Source organism: Squalius cephalus (assembly GCF_949319135.1).
Source record: "Squalius cephalus genome assembly, chromosome: 15".
Classification (NCBI taxonomy): Eukaryota; Metazoa; Chordata; class Actinopteri; order Cypriniformes; family Leuciscidae; genus Squalius; species Squalius cephalus.
The window spans coordinates 16564001-16587898 of NC_137136.1; the positions used below are offsets into that span (position 1 = coordinate 16564001).

The 23898-nt window shown below is 37.2% G+C and overlaps 3 protein-coding genes across 12 annotated transcripts in view; 1 reads left to right on the forward strand and 2 right to left on the reverse strand.

Moving 5' to 3' along the window:
* rbfa (ribosome binding factor A) overlaps positions 1-23898 on the forward strand; it is a 36644-nt gene that overhangs the window by 2494 nt on the left and 10252 nt on the right. Inside the window, exons 8-16 of the transcript XR_013823697.1 lie at positions 37-81; positions 1947-2246; positions 3195-3234; positions 12586-12733; positions 12887-12999; positions 15102-15293; positions 15899-16057; positions 18580-18690; positions 18816-18913. The gene's annotated coding sequence lies outside the window, so the exon portion shown is untranslated. The remainder of the gene's footprint in view (positions 1-36; positions 82-1946; positions 2247-3194; positions 3235-12585; positions 12734-12886; positions 13000-15101; positions 15294-15898; positions 16058-18579; positions 18691-18815; positions 18914-23898) is intronic.
* zfat (zinc finger and AT hook domain containing) lies at positions 81-11685 on the reverse strand. Of its 3 annotated transcripts, none has more exons than XM_079894572.1 (16): positions 11650-11685; positions 8724-8885; positions 7956-8219; positions 7691-7867; positions 7457-7610; positions 5637-6955; positions 5317-5549; positions 5155-5239; positions 4928-5077; positions 4673-4846; positions 3869-3957; positions 3636-3774; positions 3410-3534; positions 2162-2282; positions 1933-2081; positions 81-911 (listed from the first exon to the last, which is right to left on the reverse strand). In XM_079894572.1, the coding sequence occupies exons 1-16, from the start codon at positions 11657-11659 to the stop codon at positions 681-683; spliced, it is 3582 nt and encodes a 1193-aa protein (XP_079750698.1). In that variant the 5' UTR covers positions 11660-11685; the 3' UTR covers positions 81-680. The 3 variants fall into 3 exon arrangements, with proteins under 3 accessions (XP_079750698.1, XP_079750697.1, XP_079750699.1); XM_079894571.1 differs by lacking the exon at positions 11650-11685 and adding an exon at positions 9846-10015; XM_079894573.1 differs by lacking the exon at positions 11650-11685 and adding an exon at positions 9455-9473.
* dync1i1b (dynein cytoplasmic 1 intermediate chain 1b) lies at positions 12072-23654 on the reverse strand. Of its 8 annotated transcripts, none has more exons than XM_079894585.1 (17): positions 23615-23654; positions 22685-22808; positions 22498-22612; positions 21031-21088; positions 19822-19881; positions 19030-19145; positions 18797-18883; positions 18547-18709; positions 18193-18292; positions 17959-18084; positions 17409-17555; positions 16482-16595; positions 16260-16393; positions 15884-16028; positions 15655-15795; positions 12871-12996; positions 12072-12691 (listed from the first exon to the last, which is right to left on the reverse strand). In XM_079894585.1, the coding sequence occupies exons 1-17, from the start codon at positions 23623-23625 to the stop codon at positions 12578-12580; spliced, it is 1881 nt and encodes a 626-aa protein (XP_079750711.1). In that variant the 5' UTR covers positions 23626-23654; the 3' UTR covers positions 12072-12577. The 8 variants fall into 8 exon arrangements, with proteins under 8 accessions (XP_079750711.1, XP_079750708.1, XP_079750705.1 ...); XM_079894582.1 differs by having other exon boundaries at positions 21031-21121; positions 23615-23644; XM_079894579.1 differs by having other exon boundaries at positions 21031-21172; positions 23615-23644.

Consider the following 23898-nt stretch of genomic DNA (forward strand, 5'->3'; position numbering starts at 1 on the left):
ATTTTGACAGGTGATCAGTTGATTTGTTTTCCCCAGTGGTGCTCCTATGTGATACAGAAGATAGGAATGATCATCTTTAAGGTATTGCAGTTTAATTACAATTAAAACCAGTAAATGGTTATACAGCAGACCTTAACTTTCGAACGGTAGTGTAAGTGATGCTGTATTGGTACACAGCTTTAAAGTGAGTTTTTTTGAAATCTCAGTTATGAAATGATGCAGTGAAGTGTGTCAATAATACACTTAACACCACGCATTAAATAGCACGTTTACTATTGTGATAGCCATACACTGTATGGGAGTCTTATATAAAAAGTGTGTAGAAGGTCAGAGTCACACAGTAACTCTTGCAGGATATGGCAGTACGGGGGGGTAATTTCTAAAATAGCTTCTGCTTCACATGTGACAAGGTTTATCTACTGTGAATAGGTGTCACGATCTTTACAAAGACTAAAGACCTTTTTACTCCTAGTCAGGAAAGCACACTGCTATGACTACAGGTGTCATCATTGTATTCATTGCTACTGTTCATTTCAGATTATTTACAACTGTGAAAGATGGGTCCCTATTAACTAAACTAGGTATGACTGCAATAGTCTGTTCAAGACTGGAGTAACTACAACAAAAGGGAATAAACAGCTAGTAGTTTTAAAACCCTTTATGCGTGGTCTTTATATTCTCTATACTGTGGTGGTCTCCTCAGTTTGCACAGCCTCCTGAACTGCTTCCTGAACGTAGACTATGAACTGGGATGCGTCTTCACCCTGAGTGTACACTGTAACAGTTTTAATGCCCTCCATGTCATCTGAGGACACCACTAGATGGTGCTCTTCTGCCAGGCCCACTGTGGCCTGCTGAAGTGCATCCTGGATCATCATGGCATGATTGGTCTGTGGCTCCTCCTCCTCCATCTAGGATGATGGGATAGAACATTGTTAGTATTAAATGAGCTGCTTTCATGAAGTGTCAAATTTTCTATCATTGAGACTGAGAAAAGCTACTAGAGAGTGAAAACACGCCATAAAGTCCAAAAAGAACATTTATTGAAAATGAAACCGCAAAAATGCCTGATGTCAATTTAACATGACTGTCCACCTTCACATGTCAATGATTCATACTGGATGATTGATTAAATCCAATGTTAGAAACGAGCAGCTGAAGTTTATTTTTTACAAGGCCCCTGAACATTTCAGTCTGACTTTAAAGGATTATGTGGCGCATTTCAGCATAAATGATTGGAGCAAATATTAGACTGTTTAATTCTAAAGGTCAAAGAGAAAACTAAAAAATGACAGTTTAGGTTGATCTTTTTTAAAAAAAATTAAGTAAACCTCAGGGAAAAAGTAAAACATGCATACTAACATTGAAAAGTTTGAGGCAGGTTTTTGAAAGAAGTCTCTTATACTCACCAAGGCTGCATTTATTTGATAAAAAATGCTGTAAATTAGTATTGTGAAATATTATTTTCTATTTGAATATATTTTAAAGTGTAATTTATTCCTGTGATGGTAAAGCTGAATTTTCAGCATCATTGCTCTCGTTTGTCACATGATCCTTCAGAAATCATTCTCATATGCTGATTTGGTCCTCAAGAAACATTTATTATTATCAATATTCTCAATACTGTGCTGCTTAATATTTTTCTGGAAACTGATCCATTTTTCAAAATATTCAAAAGAACAACATTTATTTGAAATATAAATCTTTTGTAACAATAAATGACTTCACTGTCATAAAAACTTAGCGAGTCCTATAAAGTATTTAAAAAGTGTTAAAAAAAATTGAACTGACCCCAAACTTTTGATCAGTTGTCTATTTTTTGAGCCCTTTAAATTCATACAGTATACATATCGCATAACACACGTATATTATATTGTTATAAGGTAGGGGCATTACTGTGTCTATAAAAGTGAATGTGCATATTAAACATACCTGCTCTACAACAGTAACTGTACCGGGAGCCATGGCAACCACCGAAGCCACGGTGCCATCGTGATTCTCTGAGCCCAGTTCAATGATCTGCTGGAGGATGTTGACAGATGCCGGGTCTAGTCTGTCTCCCGCTGCCGCAGACACAACACCTGAACACAAAAGTTGAGTTTAGAAATGAACTTTAAAGAAATGAAACCATTGTTCCAGAAATGAAGCAACTGTTTCTGACCATTTTGTGTATTAAAGCGCAGGTCCTGCAGGGCGGATACAGCAGTCTCAGTTCCTTGAGGATCCTCGGTCTCGGCTATATGAAGGTACTGCATGGCCGGCTCTTCTACTGACTCCACCACCTGAATGAACACACCGATAACATCAGAATCAAGTCCAGTGGCATTTTATTCAAATGCTAGGAATATGTCATGAATTAAGGCAATTTAACAACCATTCACCAGTTTAACAGTAAGAAACTGTATTATGAATGTCAGAGTCAAAGAATTTAAGTGTCTCGGCTCCAATAATTTGCCTTTTTTTTGCTAAACTTTTAAATATGTTATTAATTATTATTCTGTCATCATTTACTCACCCACATGTAGTTCCACACCCATAATCTTCGAAACACAAATTAATATATTTTTAATGAAACCTGAGAGATATCTATCCCTCCTCTGATTTAATCCAAGTCTTCTGAAGAGATATTATATATATGTTTTATATGATGAACAGATTTAATTTAGGCTTTTATTCACATATAAAGACATATATAGAGCGCATCACATAAGGGTAACACGGAAGATTGTGTGTGCGTTACGCACTAGAACAAATCTCATTGGTTCTTGTGCATCACACACGTTAGAGCTTTATGTTTACCATATGTGGTGTGCTCTATGTATGTGTGTCGATCATTGTTTAGATTGTAAATAAAGGCCTAACTTAAACCTGTTCATCATATAAAGTAATCGGATATATTCACGAGACTTGGATTAAATCGCTCAATTCATACGGATTCAATTTACGACGCTTTTATAATCTTTTTGTATATTCTAAGTTTTGGTTACCTAGACTTTCAATGGAGGGACAGAAACTTCTCAGGTTTCATTAAAAATAACATAAAGGGATTAGTTCACCCAAAAATGAAAATTCTGACCCTCAAGAAGATATTTTGAAGAATGTCCCCCCATATTTTTTTCATACCATGGAAGTCAATGAAGCCCATTAACTATTTGATTGCCAACATTCTTCAAAATATCTTCTTTTGTGTTCAGCAGAAGAAAGAAATTCATACATGTTTGGAACAACTTGAGGGTGAGTAAATGATAACAGAATTTTCATTTTTTGGGTGAACTAAACCTTTAATTTGAATATTTTATTCATTATTAAATGTTATTACTGTGGGACTTCTAGTTTTATGCATTTTATTAATAAATATGACTTCACTTTACTAAATTGAACATGTCATGTAATTGTAATGGAGACTCACCTCCCACTGATTCAGACCCAGACTGTCAGCCTCCACCACTTTGAGGCCATGTTTGCTCTTCAGGTGTCTGTTCATTTCCCATTTAGTGCCATAAACGTAATTACACACAGGACATTTGACTCCACCTGATAACATACACACACACACTTTTTAATTACTGAAGCAGTTTGAGGCAATATTGTATATCTTAGATAGTTAAGATAGTTTCTGATGAGGAAGGACTTGCCTTGCTCTGTGACAGTTTCAGAAGTGGACGCCCCCGTTCCAGCATTGATGTACTGTGCGTTGGGATGTTTCTTGTTATAGTGTCTTTTCAGTGAGCCTGAAATGTTGCACGAGTAGTGGCAATGTGCACAACGGAAAGGCTGTGAAAGGCAATAAATTGTGGTTTGGTGATGGTTGTTGTAGGACACATGACAACATAGAACAGAAATAGAAAGAAGCCTTTTGTGGTGTTACTTTGAAAGAGGCATGTTGCTCCATGTGACGAAGGAGATGCGGTCTCAGTGCAGCAGTGAAGTCACACTCAGTGCATCTGAACTGTTTTCCTACAAAATATAAAAAAATGAACATGCATTATTACAGAAAAAAATAAAACAGCCGACGTTTAATGTAAGTTTCCTGCTCTCATTCTGCACGATTCATTGATGCATGAAAATATTTACTTAGTATTAATAATGTAACAAAAGTTTTCCATTTGAAATGCTATTCTTTTTAACTTTCTATTCATCAAAAAATCTTTTGTTTCCACAAAAAATATTAAGCTGTATAACAATATAAAATGTTTCTTGAGAACTAATTATTATATTAGAATGATTTCTGGAGGATCATTTGAAACTGAAGACAGACTGGCTGCTGAAAAATTCAGCTTTGCCATCACAGGAATAAATTACATTTAAAATATATACAAATATAAAAGAGTTATTTTAAATTGTAATAATAATTCACAACATTACTGTTTTACTGTATTTATGGTCAAATGCATGCAGCCTTGGTAAGCATAAGAGACTTCCTTCAAAAATATCTTACTGACCACAAACTTTTAAACAATAGTGTATATTTTACACAAAATTATAAGCATATTTGGTTTTTGTTTGTCACTGTCACTTCATGGCCCCTCTAGCATCCCCTTGCAGTCCCCAGACCCTAGTTTAATAACCCTGTCCAAGTTCACTCGAATTATGGAGGTTTTGTTGACTTTAACTAGATACACAAGTCAAAATAACATTGCATGCAGTCTTAAACACAAAGTAAGAGTCTCACCGTCTGCTGTGTGCATGAGCTTATGACTTTTCAGAGTGCATTTAGACTTGAACTTCTTTCCACAGAGGTCACAAAGATGCGTTTTCTCAGTACTGTGTCTGTTCATGTGAGCTTTGAGGTTGCTTTTACTTCTTGAGGCATAATCACATTGTGAACATTTGTACGGTTTCAATCCTAGAGACGCAATCAAAACACAATCAGTACATTAAAGCACAGAAGTTCAACAATACATTAAGAAAAAGACATAAAACCCACCTTCATGAGCCCATATGTGCTGCTGAAGATCTGCCCCATTTCTTGTGAAGAAACAGTCACAGTATGGGCATTTTGAAGCTCGTTTCCCTATCACTCCTTTCACATGTACACGTATTCCCAACGCTTCCGAGATGTAGTTCAACGACACATCTATATAGTCACAGCACATCCGTTACTGTAATTCAGAGCTCTGGAGCGACATTTCAGAGGGTTCGATTTGTGCTTACCTGGATGGTTGCTTTTGATATGAGCTCTAACTTTGTCCTCAGGAACAGACTCTTGACATACTGGACATATAAAACTTCTTTTGACCTAAAGATGAGATATAAAATTTGATAAAGAAGCCATTTCGCCAATATCATAAGAATAAACAGATTACCAGCACTCACTATGTCCGAATGGGTTTTGAGATGAGCCTGAAGCTTGTATTTGTCAGGTGTACAATATTGGCATCCTTCAGAGGGACACTTCAGCAGGATGTCAGAATGTCTCTGGATGACATGTCGCTTCAGGCAGTTTTTAGTGATGGAGGAATAACTGCACTGAGAACAGTAATGGAGGTGCTCTCTTGTGTGCGTTCGCACATGTGTATTGTAGTGCACTTGATACCAGAAAAGCTTACCTGTTGAAGAAACATTACAGAGAGTTATAGAAAGTCTAGGGTTAGAGATGTTATTTAAAAAAAGAGCATGAGATTAGATCTTCATACCGCAGTATTCACATTCAAGGTCTCCGTACACTTTCCGTATCCGTTCAAACACTTCCATGTTAAGCTGTCGTTTTTGCATCTGCTCTATAATCTGCTTGAAAGCAGATATTTCTTCTTGCTCTGAACTGAGCAAGTCCTCATCAGTGTTAGTTTGTTGATCAATCGCCTCTTCCTCGGTTTGAGGAAACGTATCCTTTGATGTTAGCTGCTCAGAGTGCATTTGTGCTTTTTCAGGTGTCAAAGGTGCAGTTTCTTGAGCAGGATTCTGCTCTTCGGTCACACCGCGCTCCATTTTAAGCGGATCATCTTGAAGTCTTTGTGTATTTATAACATCTTCACAGGCCATTTCTTGTGTTTCTTCTACAGCAGATGCGTCTGTCTCATTTATACTATTTGCAATGGGATTTCCGTCTTGTGAGTTTTGTACGAGAAGATCTGACTCGACCACTATATTATCAGAGCATTGAGTTTGAAGGTCCTCTTGAGCCATGCAACTAATTTCTGTGGTTAACAGCTCTTGGGCGTTGAGCTGCGACAGCTCTTCTGTGATCTTAAGCTCATCCTGATTCAACATGTCCTTCTGAATGTCATCACCGGGTTTGAGCAAGCAAAAGCTTGAGTTGATGGAGTCTGCAAAAGCCGAGGGCTCGTCCGATTCCGGGTGGAACTCTCGGAGATGTGACCTCAGTCGCACAGAGCTGACAAATTTTTCCTGGCAAATGGCACACACGTATATGAAGGGATGCTTTCGGATGTGGGCTTGCAAGGCTTGGAACTTGGTCGAGCCGTGATCACATAACTCGCAGCCGAAGGGTCTCTTGGTGCCATGGACCATCATGTGACGGTCGCGCTCAAGCTCGTTTTTGAACTTGCGGTCGCATATTTGACAGTTGTACAGAAGCTGTCTCTTGCCCTCCCTGGTCTGGAGGCTGTACTCTTCGTAGGAGTCCTGCACTTTCTTGTCGTTCATATCGTGAGTCTCGCGGATGTGTTTAAGAAGGTTCTTCACATCCGAGTATTTCTTCTTGCAGAAGCGGCAGTACTGCTTGATCTTCTTGTGCACTCGCTCCACGTGTACTTTGAGGTGGCCTTTACTGAGGCAATTAAACGAGCACAAGTCACAGTTGAATTTCTCCCCGGTGTGTTTCCGCATATGAACACTAAGATTGGCCTTTATGGCGCTGGCGTAGTCACACTGCGCGCACTTGAATGGTTTCTCATTGGTGTGGATTCTTAAGTGGGCCTGCAGTGAATGTTTGAACTTGAAGACTTTATTGCAGTATTCACAGGTGAAGATTTTAAGCTGCGTCTGTCCTAACCTGTGCCGACAGATGTGATTTGTTAATAATAATGTACCAAATAATTCCACAAGATCAATACAACTGCAGCAACTTTTCTACAGGAAGTTGCTCATTTTTCCATGACTTTTCCATAACTTCTTCAGTTGGTTATGATTACTGGTTAGGGATTTTAAAAATAGCATTTTATAGAGGTAGATCAAATAAATACATAAATAAATAAATACTCATTTCAAGCTATTACATAAATAGAAAAATCTATATTTACTATAGAAGTGTCCATGACTTTTATGGATTTGATTCATTTCCATGACTTCCTTAGGCCTGTAAATCATAATTTTAAAATTCCCTGATATTTCCAAGTTTTCAAATGATGTCACATGATGGTGAGACTGTTTGGTTGCTTCCAAAGTAACGCAATAACAGTATAATTACTATATTAGTATTCTGTCCTTTGGTGCTTAAGCAATTTTGCTAGATTAGTGAATCTAAAGTCAACATTTTAAATTTGAAAAAATAAACCTGTTTGATTTGAGGGGCGCTTCATAAGCAGCTTGCTGAATAGCATATTCCTGGTATCCCCTTTTCATTGCTGCCTCCTGGGAACCTGCAGCTTCATCGGCCTGGGTGGACGGTTCAGCTGGAGCTGCTTCAATAGGAACTATCTTAGAGGCGCCTGCAATAAACCCAAACTTACAGTTAGTTTAAATCTTTCCCTCAACTATTAGACCACTTGACATCACATGCATATCTCACCAGGCATGGCCTCGTGACTAGTAAGGACCACACTAATAATAGGGTTTTTGTTGCCGCTCTGCGCTTCAGAGTCCTTTGCACTGGACACCTTATCTGTCCGCATCGCTCGAGTTTTCTTTGGTGTCCTCTCTTTGTCTTCCTCTCCGTCACTGATTCTGTTTGCATCGGTAGTATGACCTAGTCAATAAAGTTGACAGGTGAAACTTGTGGCTTTTCAGAATATTTCAATACAAAGAGTTCTAAGATTTTTAACAGAAATTTGTACCATTATACTCTTCTTCATCAGCAGCCTCTTTCAGTCCTACAAGACAAATGTGTTTGGAAATTTGACGCCTGTTTCTGAACATGCGATTGCATTTCTTGCACTCCAGATCACTTCCATCCTCACTCTGCTCTTCAGCTACTGCCACTGGTGGAACATCAGTGGGCTCTTTCTCCTGCTGGCTGGATGTTTTTTCCTGGACATTTTCTGGTTGGGCTTTCTTAGTGGAGCCTTTTGGTCTACCACGCTTTCTTTTCACAACAACATCTGCAAGATAAAAAAATACATTCTTATTTTCCAATGCTTTAATAATAACAACTTTCTTTTCACATTATGTAAGACACTACAGTCGTAAACAAATTTCCCCGGTTTCACAGACAAGGTTTAAGCTAGTCCCAGACTAAAGTGCATGTTTGAGCTGTTTTAACTGAAAGCAACTTGCACTGACATTATCTTAAAATATGTCAGTGCCATTGTTTTGTCTCAAGATGCACACCAGTGATATTTTTTTCTAAAGCACGTTTATAAAAGCTACTTAAATGTCCTAATTGAACTAAGTTCTAATCCTGGCTTAATCTAAGCCCTGTCTGTGAAACTAGGCCATTATGAAATAAACTTTAAGCTTAAATCAGCCTAAATTGCAATTTCAAGCTTGAACCAACTTACATTTACAATGGCCTTTCTCTAATGGCCTAATTTTCAGTGTTTGGTTCTAATAATGCCCAGCGCAGGTTCCCGGCACCTGTGATTTTTGTATTCAAAGCTGCTTACCTGAACTCTGTGGCTCCTGAGTTGTTAATGGCTTGAGTGCTATAATGAAAGTATCAGGATCACCTCCTTCATTGGAGTGAGTCTCAATAACATGAGACAGAAGCAATGGTTTACTGGGAGAGAACAAGTTGCATATTTTGCACATGAAGACGGATGAACCATCTGTGAATACAAACACACCTGGTTGAATTCTTCAGTGTGTTTATTAAAGAATCTTGGATGCATGAAATTATCGTTTTAGTTATATATTTTTTGTAGCTTTTTGTTGTTGTTGTTGTTGTTGTTGTTAAAACAGTTTCAGAAATACGTCTCTCGCACAAAGAAAATTTGGTTAGCTTTTAATTTCCACAGCACTAAGATTTATCATGTATCCTTGCAAAAGTACTAAGCAGTTTATGGAAATTACAGAAGGCTCTAATAATTAATAGGCAATATCTAATAATATTTTTCCCCCAATTATTTATTATTTCCACTGTAAACAACCTTTCCTCACGGAACTGACTGGGGTAATAATGCACTAACATCAGGAAGACCTTTCAAAATAAGAGCGCTTAAATAAGTTGATTTTTATACTCTTTCAAATCAGGAATTTATTCATTAACACTGATATTTATAATTGTTGATTGGTATTTGCAGTTTAGTATCAGTTCATTACTGTGTTGTTCAAATATCTGCAATAGTTATCTTTCACAAGTTGCAATAAATGTCATGTAACAATACATTTGATGTACCCGTTACTAAACTGCATATCAAGACTTATTTTTAAAAGCAAATAAGTGTCGTGTAGAGTTGAATTTTTCCAAAAGGGAACCAATAACATTCCCTGGCATCTGATTTTTGTAAACACGAGACCAGTTTCGTGTTTTTCTCATAGACACTGGTACAAGTTTTCATTAAAAAAAGATGATGTTTAAGTGCAGTGAGCTGAAAATGGTGTTATTTCAACAACGAACGGTAAAACAACAGACTTAAATCTTAATTTCCGTATAAAGCATCCTTTGGCAAAAGTTTTTGCTGGGTTAAGTCACTAGCTTTACCTAATTTATTTGTTTCCTTATCGAATCATCGAAAGGAGCCGTTTCCTCGGAACGCAGTTAGCCTAATAATGATATTTTTGCTTACCTGCTTGTACTGGGTCCATTCTTTTTAAATCAGTAAAAGGTAAAAATCACGCGAAAATGATGTTGACCTTGGTTTTTATTACTAGAGTGCAATTAAAATGTATTCATTATACTTAAATTACTTCTGCAGAGGTTTCTGTCGAATCTGCGATAACAAATATGGCGGATGGTTCTTCGTCTTCAAGCACACAAAGAAGTATCCATGAAGAAGCGCGCGCCACCTGCTGCCTGGAGTTCATTTGATCACTTCTGTGTTCTTGTAATCAGTAATTCAGACATTTTTGAAGATAAGAGTTAAACCTTGATGATGATAAACAATGACAATGAGGTGCCAACACAGTAAAGACCACTGAATATGATTGTGTATAGCAACCACAGATCAGTGATAGCAACTCGACACCTCAACCTGAGAATTAATTAAATCACTAATAATTAATATTATTAATTAACAGCAACAGCTATAATAATAAACATGAAAGAGAATTGAATGCGTTTATTTGGGTAAAACTATATTCATAAGTACAAAGTACAACAGAGGGATTAAAGATAAATATTTTTACTTTTATCACAGCCTCAGCCTTCTTTCTCTCCTTTCAGCATTCATGTTTCACAATTCAGTAAAGTTGCTCCAGTCAGTCACAGCAAACACCCTCCTCCCAGCCTCGTTTACAGAATACAGCTGAGTGTAGGATGTTTACAACGACTATACTGGAATATATTACAACACAAAACATCAATAGATCCAGATGACACATGGTATGTTAATTTTTTCATTGTTGTTAAGTTATAATTCAGTTGTAACATTTAGGACGCAGTATTGTTTGATTACACACACATATTATCACTGATTCCCGAACAAGACGAAAGAACTGGACGATGGCAGCAAACATCCAACTGAAAGCTTGTTTTACGAATACGCACAGCTTCCAGTCGGGGATGTTTACAGGCACTAACAACCAGTTAAAAGCATATATATAAAAAAAAATAACGTGATGCAAATAAATATAATTAATTCGAATGCAAATTACACCAATCTACGAAATCCATGGAAATGTATTCTGCAATAAAAAAACTGTATGTGGTGATTTTGCTGCCCTCTACAGTCCTCATGAGAAATGAAAATACAGCAAAAGCCGAGGTGAAAGTTAAAGGTCCTCTCTCCTTCACGTCAATGACAAAGGGACCGCGATGAGGATGAAGACCTTGCAGATCTGAACAGTGTCACGGTCTAATCACAGACATTTGATGAAAACAAATCACAAACACGTTCGAGTCGATATAGGTCATTTTTCCACCTTTAAAATAAGTTATTATCGGAAAAAACAACAACTGGAAGTACAGTCTCTACATATAAGCATCACCATAAATAACAGCCATATCCGAGCCGAGTACACACTTAAAAACACTCGTATTTGTAGACTGACATTGGTTCAACCTTGTTTCTCTGTTTGGGAATAAGAAAATCGGTGATTTTTAAGCCAGTCTCGGCTACAATATACCGTACAAAAAGAGTTACAATAATAAGAAGAACTTGCACCAAGTAAGCCTGTGTTGCTACCAAGTTGAGTGAAGAGGAAGCAAGCAGACAAGCCGTAGCTGCACTGCATTTTACCCTCGCAAAAGCGATCTAAAGAGCCAGCACGGCGTTTTGCTTGTGTCTAATACAGCACTGATAGTTAGCAAAAGTCATTCTGCTTCGAAAAGGAACAACACAGCATGGCTAACTAACGGTAGCTATGCTCTACAGCTTTGCTCCAATTTACAGACAAAACTAGCATGGACTGTCCTTCCCGCCGCAGCAGTACCTCGTAACATATGGGTATCCTGTTCAATTTAGACAAAGCCCCGCCGTTCAAGCGATAACGCGATTAAACCACAGTTTATTACTGTGATTTCCTCCGGCTTTTGCTGCAAAAAACCTTTAGTCTCCGCCATTCCGAGCCTGTTTCCTTCCGTCTCTGGCTTGTCTTTAGTTTGACCTTTAGTTACCCGACACTAATATTGACGTAATTGTCATGGTAACAGGATCCCGCCTTCTACGTGCGGCCGTGTGCGTCCATGGAAGTTGCTGATGATGGAGGGAAAAAAAACCATGGATGACAAGGAATCTCCTGTCATTGTGATTAAAGATTAATGGTTTAATGCCTCGAAAACATCGCGGAATAATAAGACATTGACATACAAACTTTTTATCACCCGCCCATTTTGGACAAATAACTGCTCAAATAAAGATTAAAACACAACTTTTATTGTAAGTTCACACTTTACAGTTGCTTTTATGCTCCAGTTTGTATTCAATTTTGCACACATACAATGTTAAAGGTCAAAGAAAGTCACATTCATAAGCTTTGCTACAATACATTTTTACATAACGGTCAATACATTCTCCATACATTTCAGTATGACCCTGTACTTTCACATATGTAAAATAAGCTGACGTCATTGTTTTGATACAGTGTGATCACAGGCTCACTCCTATATAGTCACTACAAGCCATAGATATACATTAGCTCAAGGCCATTCATTTCTTCACCTGTGTGTGTTCTGGAATTAACTATTAGCACTGGAACAGGAGATATTGCTAATTAACACCAATGCTATAAATAGAGTTTTGTAGGCAAAAGAAAAAGACCTGCGATCACAGCAGCGTGGATGTGTGATTCACTCACTTATTTCAAGCATCTGTTTCAGCATATCTTTACTTGTGTTTCACTGAATGTAATTGTGTCTCTCTCATGCAGGCAGCTCCAAAGCACCTTCTTCCTCTCCACCCCCTCGGTTGGCACGAATCTCCATGAGCGTACGGGCAAATTTGCTCCAGTCGTCTGTATGTGACATGGCCAACTGCTGAAATAGAGACACAACCAACTTCTGCATCACATCTTCACGGTAGAACAGAATTAGTGACTTGAAATTTGCACATTGTTTGATCTGTCTGTGTATTTGGCTATGAGTGCAAATATTTATAATTCATCCAAATTTTAGAGAATGACTTGTTCTTGTACTCATGATGGAGGTGTTATTACCTCTCCCACATCATAGATCCAAACACGGCCCTCTGAATCACCCACTGCCACCTCTCTGCCCCCCGTTGCCCATCTGACCCGGTTCAGGGCACATCCTCCCTCCACAGTCACACTTGCCGATGGCACCTGGTACACACAGAAAACTTGTTTTGGAATGTAAATGTAATAACATTGTGTGGAAACATGATTCATCTAATTTAGTTCAAAGCAGACTATTATGAAGTAAAGGCAATTTGCATGCAAATGTGATGAGGTAGAATGCCCCCACTCCAGCTGAACAGGTTTGACGTTAATTTTTAATACAGTAGTCAACATTTGAAGTGGATCAAAAAAGTTCATCAAAGTTGTCCTAAGACAAGAACGGGTATTGTTCAAAATTCATGTATAACTTTGCCGAAAGGTTTTGATCCACTTTAAATGTTGACTACTGTAGATAGTAGTGATCTGAGATTTTTTTTGTTGTTGTTGATTTGCTAATTTTTGTTGATTTGATTTGTAGATACAATAATTCATTTAAATTTGTACAATAACAGATATTGTTTTTCTTTTATTTTGAAGTAAATATCAACCCATATATAATTTATAGAATTACACTCATCTAAAGGATTATTAGGAACACCATACTAATACTGTGTTTGACCCCCTTTCGCCTTCAGAACTGCCTTAATTCTATGTGGCATTAATTCAACAAGGTGCTGAAAGCATTCTTTTAGAAATGTTGGCCCATATTGATAGGACAGCATCTTGCAGTTGATGGAGATTTGTGGGATGCACATCCAGGGCACGAAGCTCCCGTTCCACCACATCCCAAATATGCTCTATTGGGTTGAGATCTGGTGACTGTGGGGGCCATTTTAGTACAGTGAACTCATTGTCATGTTCAAGAAACCAATTTGAAATGATTCGAGCTTTGTGACATGGTGCATTATCCTGCTGGAAGTAGCCATCAGAGGATGGGTACATGGTGGTCATAAAGGGATGGACATGGTCAGAAACAATGCTCAGGTAGGCCGTGGCATTTAAACGATTCCCAATTGGCACTAAGGGGCCTAAAGTGTGCCAAGAAAACATTACACCACCACCACCGGCCTGCACAGTGGTAACAAGGCATGATGGATCCATGTTCTCATTCGGTTTACGCCAAATTCTGACTCTACCATCTGAATGTCTCAACAGAAATCGAGACTCATCAGACCAGGCAACATTTTTCCAGTCTTCAACTGTCCAAATTTGCTGAGCTCGTGCAAATTGTAGCCTCTTTTTCCTATTTGTAGTGGAGATGAGTGGTACCCGGTGGGGTCTTCTGCTGTTGTAGCCCATCCGCCTCAAGGTTGTGCGTGTTGTGGCTTCACAAATGCTTTGCTGCATACCTCAGTTGTAACGAGTGGTTATTTCAGTCAAAGTTGCTCTTCTATCAGCTTGAATCAGTCGGCCCATTCTCCTCTGACCTCTAGCATCAACAAGGCATTTTTGCCCACAGGACTGCCGCATACTGGATGTTTTTCCCTTTTCACACCATTCTTTGTAAACCCTAGAAATGGTTGTGCATGAAAATCCCAGTAACTGAGCAGATTGTGAAATACTCAGACCGGCCCGTCTGGCACCAACAACCATGCCACGCTCAAAATTGCTTAAATCACCTTTCTTTCCCATTCTGACATTCAGTTTGGAGTTCAGGAGATTCTCTTGACCAGGACCACACCCCTAAATGCATTGAAGCAACTGCCATGTGATTGGTTGATTAGATAATTGCATTAATGAGAAATTGAACAGGTGTCCCTAATAATCCTTTAGGTGAGTGTATATAGTGTAATTCAAATGTATCTTTCTGACTGGAATTCTGCTGATTTGCCACTTTTCAACTAAATTATCAAATTGCATTTATAATTGCACAAAATCAAATTACATGCGCATCCATCCATAATAAAAGTAATCCACATGGCTCCAGGGGGTTAATAAAGGCCTTCTGAAGCAAAGCAATGAGTTTAAAATTCATATTTAACCCGTTACAAAGTAAAATTCTAGCTTCCGGCCAAACGGCCATACGCAGTCTGCACAACTTACGCAACTTGTGACGTCAGAAGTAGTGTAGTGCGTTATGGCGTAGCGTAAATATCAGCAGAATGTCACGTTACTCGCATAAGTTGCGCTTTAGACTTAAGTGGAATCCATATGTGAATTTGGTTTAAATATGGATATTTTTCTCACACAAACACATTGCTTCGCTTCAGAAGGCCTTTATTAACCCCCCGAAACTGTGTGGAGCACTTTTATCATGGATGGATGCACTTTTATGGACTTCAAAACAGAAACGGCCATTCACTGCCATTATCAAGCTTGGAAGAGCCAGGACATTTTTTAATATAACTCCGATTGTATTCGTCTGAAAGAAGAATGCCATATACACCTAGGATGACTTGAGGGTGAGTAAATCATGGGCTAATTTTCATTTTTGGGTGAACTATCCTTTTAAATTAGAAAATAGTTAATTTAAATTGTAAATAATATAAAAAATGTAATAAAAAAAAAAAATTAAACAAAAATTAAAAAAAGATTTTATCAAATACATTCAGCCAACTTATGAGCATACAAAGAATATTTCATTTAGTATTTTACATGAATGATACAAAAAATCTGATGACATCTGGGATAAGTTTACCCCAGGTTTACCTTAGGGTTTTTGCCCCAAGTAGGAAGTCCTCTTACACTAATATCAATTAATGTATGTAACGAATGTTCTTAATATAACAGAAGACAGAATGACTGAGTAAATAATGTAATGACCTCTGTGTAGTTGTTGAGATTCCAGAGGTCCAGACGACCATTGCCATCAACTGTAGCAAAGAGCGCTGGATGAACTGGAGACCACATGACATCATACACATAGTCTGCATTGTCTTCAAAAGAATAGAGGGGCTTGTTATGCTGTCAGAGAAATGAAATAGTTATATTTATAGAATACTAAATAATCAAAATACATATAGAGCAGCACAAGTTCCAAAACAACTCTTACTTTGGTTGACCACAGTTTGACAGTCCAGTCAAATGAGGAAGTGGTAAAGAGATGGGAGAAGTCAACTGGACCCACAGCGTTATGGCAGCTGATTCCAGTCACAGGCCCCTGATGCCCATCGAACATTTCACCAATACCAGCCTTACTGCATGAGACAAGTTAAACAAGTTCAAGGTAATATTGTTTTTCATAAAGTGTTTTTAATATTCACAGACATTATTTAAAAAAAAAAGTTGACCCATATATGAAAAGTCTGCTATTAAATCAGAAGGTAAAGCAAGACAACACTTAAATTAGGCCATCCAAGCGTAAAAAGAGTTTTCAATCATAATGAGTGTGCAGGTGTATAATATGTTCTGTTACAGAAACCACCAACCTTCCATGGCGGGATGCTGTGTAAACAGTGCCCTCCTCACTTCCTACCACATAGTTATTCACGTCGCTTGCAGGAAAGGCCATGCAAGTGACTGCCACTGGCTTTGACTTGTTGTAGATCAGCTCCATACTTTCCTGTGAGCAACAATAGACATGTAATTGTTCTAGATCAATCTAAAATGGCAATCATTTTCCATTTGTCTAAATGTCTAAATCTGGACACCTGAGGCTGTGAGAGCATGTCCAGACTCCAGGAGCACATCTTGCCATCTGTGGATACTGTGATCAGGTTGTTAGCATTTTGTGTTCCGACCACATTCACACAGTATACAGGATGCTGCAATAAATTGGTAAGATAACATGGAATGAGTAATAAAATCCATAATATATGAAACAGGTTTGACACCTATCTTATTTTAAGGAGAGGAAATGATTAGAATATTTTAATAGTTTTGCCACATAATGAAAAAAAAAACCGTAATTCTTATCAGATGCGTTTTGCAATTTACAATAACAGAAGATTTCTCAGGAATATCTTGGGGTTGAGTTTCTGGGTCACCTCATTGACCTGGCATTTTTCAGCTCACATTATTAACCATTAAACTACCATCAGACTGAATTAGGTTACCTGTTTTTCAGCACACAGAAGGCATTTCATATATACTAGTATTATATTATAGTATTATACTATATGACATTATAATATAATATTTAAATACACAACTTTCTTTTTTTGAAAGAAATGTATACTTTTATTCAGGAAGGACGGATTAAATGAATCAAAAGTGACAGTAAAGACATTTCTAATGTTACAAAATATTTATATTTTAAATAAATGCTGTTCTTATTCTATTCTTAAAATGTATCTCGGTTTTCACAAAAATATATAGCAGCTGTTTTCAACACTGATATAATACTAAGAAATGTTTCTTGAGTAACGAATCAGCATATTAGAATGATTTCTGAAGGATCATGTGACACTGAAGACTAGAGTAATGGATAATAAATTAAAAAATATATATATATTTTTTTTAATATTTAAAAATAGAAAATAGTTATTTAAAATTGACAGGATCAGGATTCATAGGATCATGAATGGTAGTGTATATATATTTATATTTTTAAACATATCTGTAATTGGTGCCCTTACAGTGTGTGCACTTGCAGACAGGGGCGTCCTTTGCACTGGGGTCCTCCTGTGACTTCGATTGTCCCACAGTGCTATCTGTCCTGAATAAGTGCCTCCGATCACCAGGTTAGGATGAAACTGAGCAAAGCCGACTGACATCACTGAGGACTACAGGGGGAAGCCATAAAATGCATTAGTAATTACTAGTGCCGATTTTAAACTTCCTTTGCTACGTTTTATGTTTTGGCATAGAGGGCGTTAGCCTGCCCTCAATCAAGGTCGATTGGCACAAAGGGAAGAGCATACAGGGAATAAACTGAACAATGAGAGTACATTTATCAGTGACATCAGAGCAAACACAGAATGATGTGCATTAATGACGCAGACAACATCCGAAAGTTGAGCTCTATTCTATTGTATTGTTTCGATTCAGGTCTTTTCATTAAAAGTTGACCCATGCACATGCTCAATATATAATGATTTTTTTTTATTAAAGTATATTGAAATGCAGCCGAAAGGAACAACTTTCAGGTATTAAAGGTTTTTAATTGGGAGCAACGGGAATTCAAACCTGACAGTGGAATATGTACTCAGGGGTCATCTTCTTAAACTTCATATTCCAGACCAGCACAACTCCATCTGGCTCATGAGGCGCATCCTCATTAGTGTTGTATGAGGCCACTAGCAATTCAGGATACTGCAAAAAGTATACTGGGAGCGTTATTGGTGACTAACATATTTGCATTAGGCATTGTTTATATTAATGCAATTTTAGAGTTAACTAATGTTCCTATTAATAAAGTACCTGTGGTGACCAATCCAGGGAAGTGACGACTCGATGTTTAGACCAATGCTCGTCATAGAAATGTCGATTAAAAGACAAGTTTGATCCGGCTTGCATGTCCCTGATAACAAAACAAACCTTTGCATTCTGGTACAATTATCCAAAGCAATTTACAGTAAGTTTCCCAGGAGTCACTTGAAGTTGAGTGCAACTCTTCAGTTTCTGGGTCACCTCATTAAACCTGATTTCAAACCATTAAACCACCATCATCCTACATTAGGTTAAATAGAATATGGTACCATCTAATGAATGACTTTTCTGTAATCATATGGGAATCTGTGCATGTTTGACTGTTATATAAGCCTCCGCTCTGACCCTTCTTTGTCCTCCATATCTCGCCCACTGTAGTCAAAGAAAATGTCCGTATCCTCGGCCAGTACTCGCTCCACTACACGGATGCTTCGGTCGAAGAAAAACAGGAAATCCTCTGAATGAACAATCTGCTCTTTCTCCTCGTTGGTGAGTTCTCTAGGATGAACTAAGACACATATTCATACAGGTCTGTATGATGTTACACTTCTTATAAATGTATTCCTTAATTTTTTAAAACTGTGATTGTTCTTGCCTTCTTCATCCTCCTGAAGCTTCTCCTCCTCTAGCTGCTGTGGCACCGGCTCAGATTTGGGCACTGACAGCTCCTCATCCTCCTCCTCTGTGGACAATTGACATTTTTGGAAACACTGTAAGTGATGAGATGAGTCTAATGGCATTTGTTTTGTGGGCAAAGTCATTATATTTAGTTTAATTTGTATGGATATCCATCCATATTATAACGTAAGAATAAAAACAGCTCTTTACCCTCAGGCTGATCAGATGCGACAGGGGTCTGTGTCTCTTTAGAGTATGACACCAGTTCTTTTGGTATGAAATCAATCTGAACAATTTTTGATGCTCCAAGCCTTTGCATCTTGCACCTAAGAAATCAAGCCAAAACGAGAACATTTTAATGTGTGTTTTTTGTTTGTTTGCCTTGGACTACTTGAAAGCATCCTACTAAAGTCTTAAGGCCCGTTCACACCAAGGGTGATAACTATAAAGATAACGATAATGATATAGTTCTAAAAATCGTATTAAAAGAACAATATTAAAGAATAGCAGAGCTATAACGATACAGAGAAACAATATCGTTGGAATCATTTTCAGAACGATTTAATCCAGCTGATGAACCATAAAAACACTGACAGCCAATCAGAATCCATCCTGCTGTAACGAGCTCGAGAATTTAAAGTGACAGATAAGCACGTGCTTTGAACAAACAGTGGACAAATTAGTGGACGCTAATGTAGTTATCTTTATAGTTTTCATTCATGGTGTGAATGGGCCTTTAAGGTACTTAATGAAATGAAATTTCAGTAATGAAATTTTGTATGCAAAAAAAAGTTCAATTGTCAATAGTGTAGCTATCTATGAAGCACTCCTAATTTCCAAGCAGCATTCTGTTGGTCAGCGCAGCAAATTCGCATGACCAACTTGAACACGAACGAATTCTGTGGTGAACTTTTTCGCCCTTATGCGAAACTTCCAATTTATTCTACATTTCTCTGTTGAGACTGAATGTTTCCTATATCAAATCTGAGGTGGCAGTCTCACCCATGAACAGAATCTGCAAGAAGCTGAAGAGCTAAGGGGTCGGTGTCCCATTGCAACGTCCTAGAGAGATCAGAAGAATACATCATATAATAGTTAGGAGGGATAAGACCAAGAGCATGCATGATTAGGTCCTGCAGCTTCACCAGCAGTGCAAAACCCTCTTCATGCAAGATTACATGAAATAACATACTGTCTTTTGAACTGAAATCACATATAGACTTTGGCACCATACTCTTGAACAGCTACAACAGAACCACATCCACTGATGGGTGATGCATCAACAAATGCTAGGACCTAACAATGACAACATCAACACCTCTCCTTCCTTACCGATATCTGATGTCCCCATCAAAGATGTAGGGAAAAGGAAAAACATCAGACTTAGTCTTAAGGGAAATGCAAAACAAAATAATAAAATAAAATAAGTAGTCAAAAAATCAATAGCCAAAATATTTTGATGTAAGAAATGCAATGCAAAACTTCCCTGAAATAAGTCAAATCAGTCCTTCAAATAATTTATAATTTTCTTATAAAATATTTTTATAATTTAAACATTTTTTTTTATTAAATATAATAATTTCTCCTAATCAACCATAATATAGTAAATCTGTCTAATGTCTTGATAAGAATGCATTAGCAAAATATAGATATATAAATTAAACTGCAATCAGTCTCACATGCAAGCTCACATCCTTTAAACCAGGAATTTCCAAAGCTTTTGATGCCAAGGACCCCCAAATATGATGATCACATTAAAATATGAAATCAGTTAAATATACAATATTTATATTAAAAAAGCCACTTATACTGTATGAGGAAAAAAAACAAACATGATATGCAAAATGAAATAGCTAGCTTTTAGGTTACTATACTGACAAATTTGTTAAAATACATTTTGAAAAATATCTGACTAATTGTATTGGTGTATTTGTTCTACCCATTATTAGAATATTGTTAAGTGTATAAACCTAAAGAGAAATTCACAATGAATATATTTTTTAAATATTTTTCCAGTAAGCTTTGATCATTCTAAAAATATTGTTTCCCTCCTTAAGAACCCTCCTGTAGAACCCAGTTTGAAAACCCCTGCATTAAAACACTACTTCCATATACATTCACATATAAGGAAATATATCAAAGTATTTCAAAATGGTTTAAAGGTTGAGATACAGTCTGGTGTGCAAACAATCACTCGTGCAGATTTCATACCTTCCCACTGTCCCTCCATCTATGGACTCTTGACTTCCAGTTTCACTGGCCGGGCTCACTGATTGCGAAGAGGGAGACATAGGGGTTGGGACTAAATAATGAAAATAACAGGTATCCCATGTTAAAAGCTGCAGTGGCTGCACTGATGGCCAGCAGTGGCAGACACAGGCAAATCAAAATGAACAGAATGGATTGAAATGGTCAAATCAAAGAGAAAAAAAAAAAAAATCCAAAAGGAAAAACAACAGGAGAGATTGTCAAGCGAATTTCACTTCTCTCTAAAACGTTAGAATTTTGATATTATTAAATCACCTCATCTTCAGATTTATAATGATTACAATGTTACATGGAATATCACCTTATAAATCTATTTCTAGAGTGTGCCACAGTGAAGTCTTGCTCAAATATAGCCACAATGTAAAAGACAGGAGTTCAATAAACTGATTATTATGAAACTTCTTAATATTCATCTAATAAAAGTAATTGTTTTGGAGAGGAATTCATGACCTAACTTATCGATAAATACTACAAAATCTGATTTACATCTAGCAAAAATTCTAATGAGGACACAAGCCATTCCTGCACAGATGATAAAAAAACAAAAACAAACATTTTTAGACCTCAAATACAGGCCAAAGCGACATGCCCTTTATCAATAAAACAGCAAAAATCAGTCCAAAATGAACCATACCCTTGAGAGAAAGAAGTGTGGTTTATTGTATTGAATGTACACTTGTAGTGTACTTCAAATAAAAGTATAATAATAAAAAAAACTGTACTTGCAGATAACATATTAATGAAATAAAAGGTTATTTAAGTGTACTGTACTTAAAGAAAGTACACTTTCATGATTGTTTTTAACACACTTAAGTACACTTATGCTTTAAAGTTAATATATTTGATATGTACTAAATTGCTAAATTTCAAACAGGTTACATTACAAATCATTACAGACATGGCTAGAAATGGGGAGACTCAAGGGGAGAGAGTTCCAGTTCAAAATGTAATTATGAAATTGCATATAAAAGTAATAAAGTCCAATACTTAAGTGGGTAAAAAAACAACAACTCTAACGTTCTGCTAATTGCATTTAATATAAATTATAACTATAATATATTTTTATTTGATTGCAATTAACATGCAATTCAGAGTCCAAAAACATTTCATTCATTCTGCACTTAAGTATATTCAATATTTTAATTATTTTCGTATTAACTACTCTTTTAAAAAGTATAGTATGTGTATATAAGTATAGTGTACTTCTTTTTCACGAGGGTAGGGCAAAGCCCTAAAGGATATAGCTCTAAAGGCTGCTGAGTGAAAAAGAAAAAAACTCTTTTGCATTATAAAGACTCCTGATGATTCCTTTTATAATTTCATTCAAGCAGGTGCCATGCACATTGACAAAGATGTATCTCACACACATTATGTACATGCCCAGACAGCTGTATGTTCTGTATCATATACCTAAAGGTGGTTCTGGTGAAATTCCAATGCTCTGCAGGAGAGCCTCTGTCTCTCTTCTCTTCCTGTCTAGGTCTGAGTCTTCTGACACGTTTTCAGTCCTCTGAAGCATTTCAGACTGCATCACAGAACAAATATTTGCAGGTGATAAAATGATAAATAGTATATACAACAGAAAAAAAGCACTTACCTCTTTCTTCTTTCTCTCTTCCTCCTTTCTTTTCTTCTCCTCTCGAATTTGGGCTAAGCGCTGCTTTTTGCGCTCAAGCTCAGCTTTTAGGTCACTTCTTTCAGCCATTGTTGTGTTGTTCAATCTATTTATAGTATGAACAGTTTTAGTTTTTATTGTAGTATTACATGCTTCAAAATACATCAACAATGTCACAAACTTTCCATGAAGAGGGGCACATTCGAGGCTATCCAGGGAATGTGCTTTGGTTTGGTCTGTTCTGTCTACATTATGCATTTGGCTGAATTTCAGTATGAAGTTATACATCCAGCTTCATTTGGTTGTACACAGAGAAGACCAGCCTGTGTAAAAGCCCATTAGTCTAATGGACACAGACACAGTCCAAGCTTAAATACTGCGACTGCAAATGAATTAATACAGAATACATCGAGAAATGCAACAATGAAACTGCAATAAATGATCAAATAAGCAAATAAATACACAAATATAATGTATAAAATCTCTTAGGTGAACCTCCTGTACGTAGAAATAACACATAGCGCTGTGGATGAAAAAACAACAATACATTGCATACTAACCTAATATTCTGCAAAGAAAAATGACGTGACTGGTTCATAAATGCACTTGACTGACAAGAATGATAACAGAAGACACGTAACAGCGAATTAAAGTAAACACACAATCCTGTTCATTGACAAACGGTTGTCGTTGCATTTAAATTAATGAAAGCATTAATGCACTCCGCAACAAAGCCTCTTGTGTGCTATATTACATTAATATTGCAATGTGATAATTCAACTATACCGCCTTTATGTCGATCCAACCAGGGCAAAGTCTGCTGCGGTCTCTCGCGTAAATACTGAAATAACCGGCTAAATCTACACATGAGCATCAACCGCTAAATTAAAACACAAAGCATCACCAGTTTACCTCAGTCTCATCAGCACCCAAAGCCGGAAGTGCTCAATGCTGATACGTCATGAACGCCTCCTAGCAACAGCGGGCAGCGCTTGAAGATCATGCTTCTATTAGTGAGCTGCCTATCTAGACAACGTTCAAACGCGTCTATGGTGCCAAAAAATAGTCTAGTTTGGCGGCACGATAGTTTTTGAAACGGAGCCGAAGATTTTCAGTAAAGTAGCGTTGATTTTTTTTCTCAGCAAGGATGCGTTCAATTTCTCAAAAGACGTTTATAATTTTGCGAAAGATTTTAG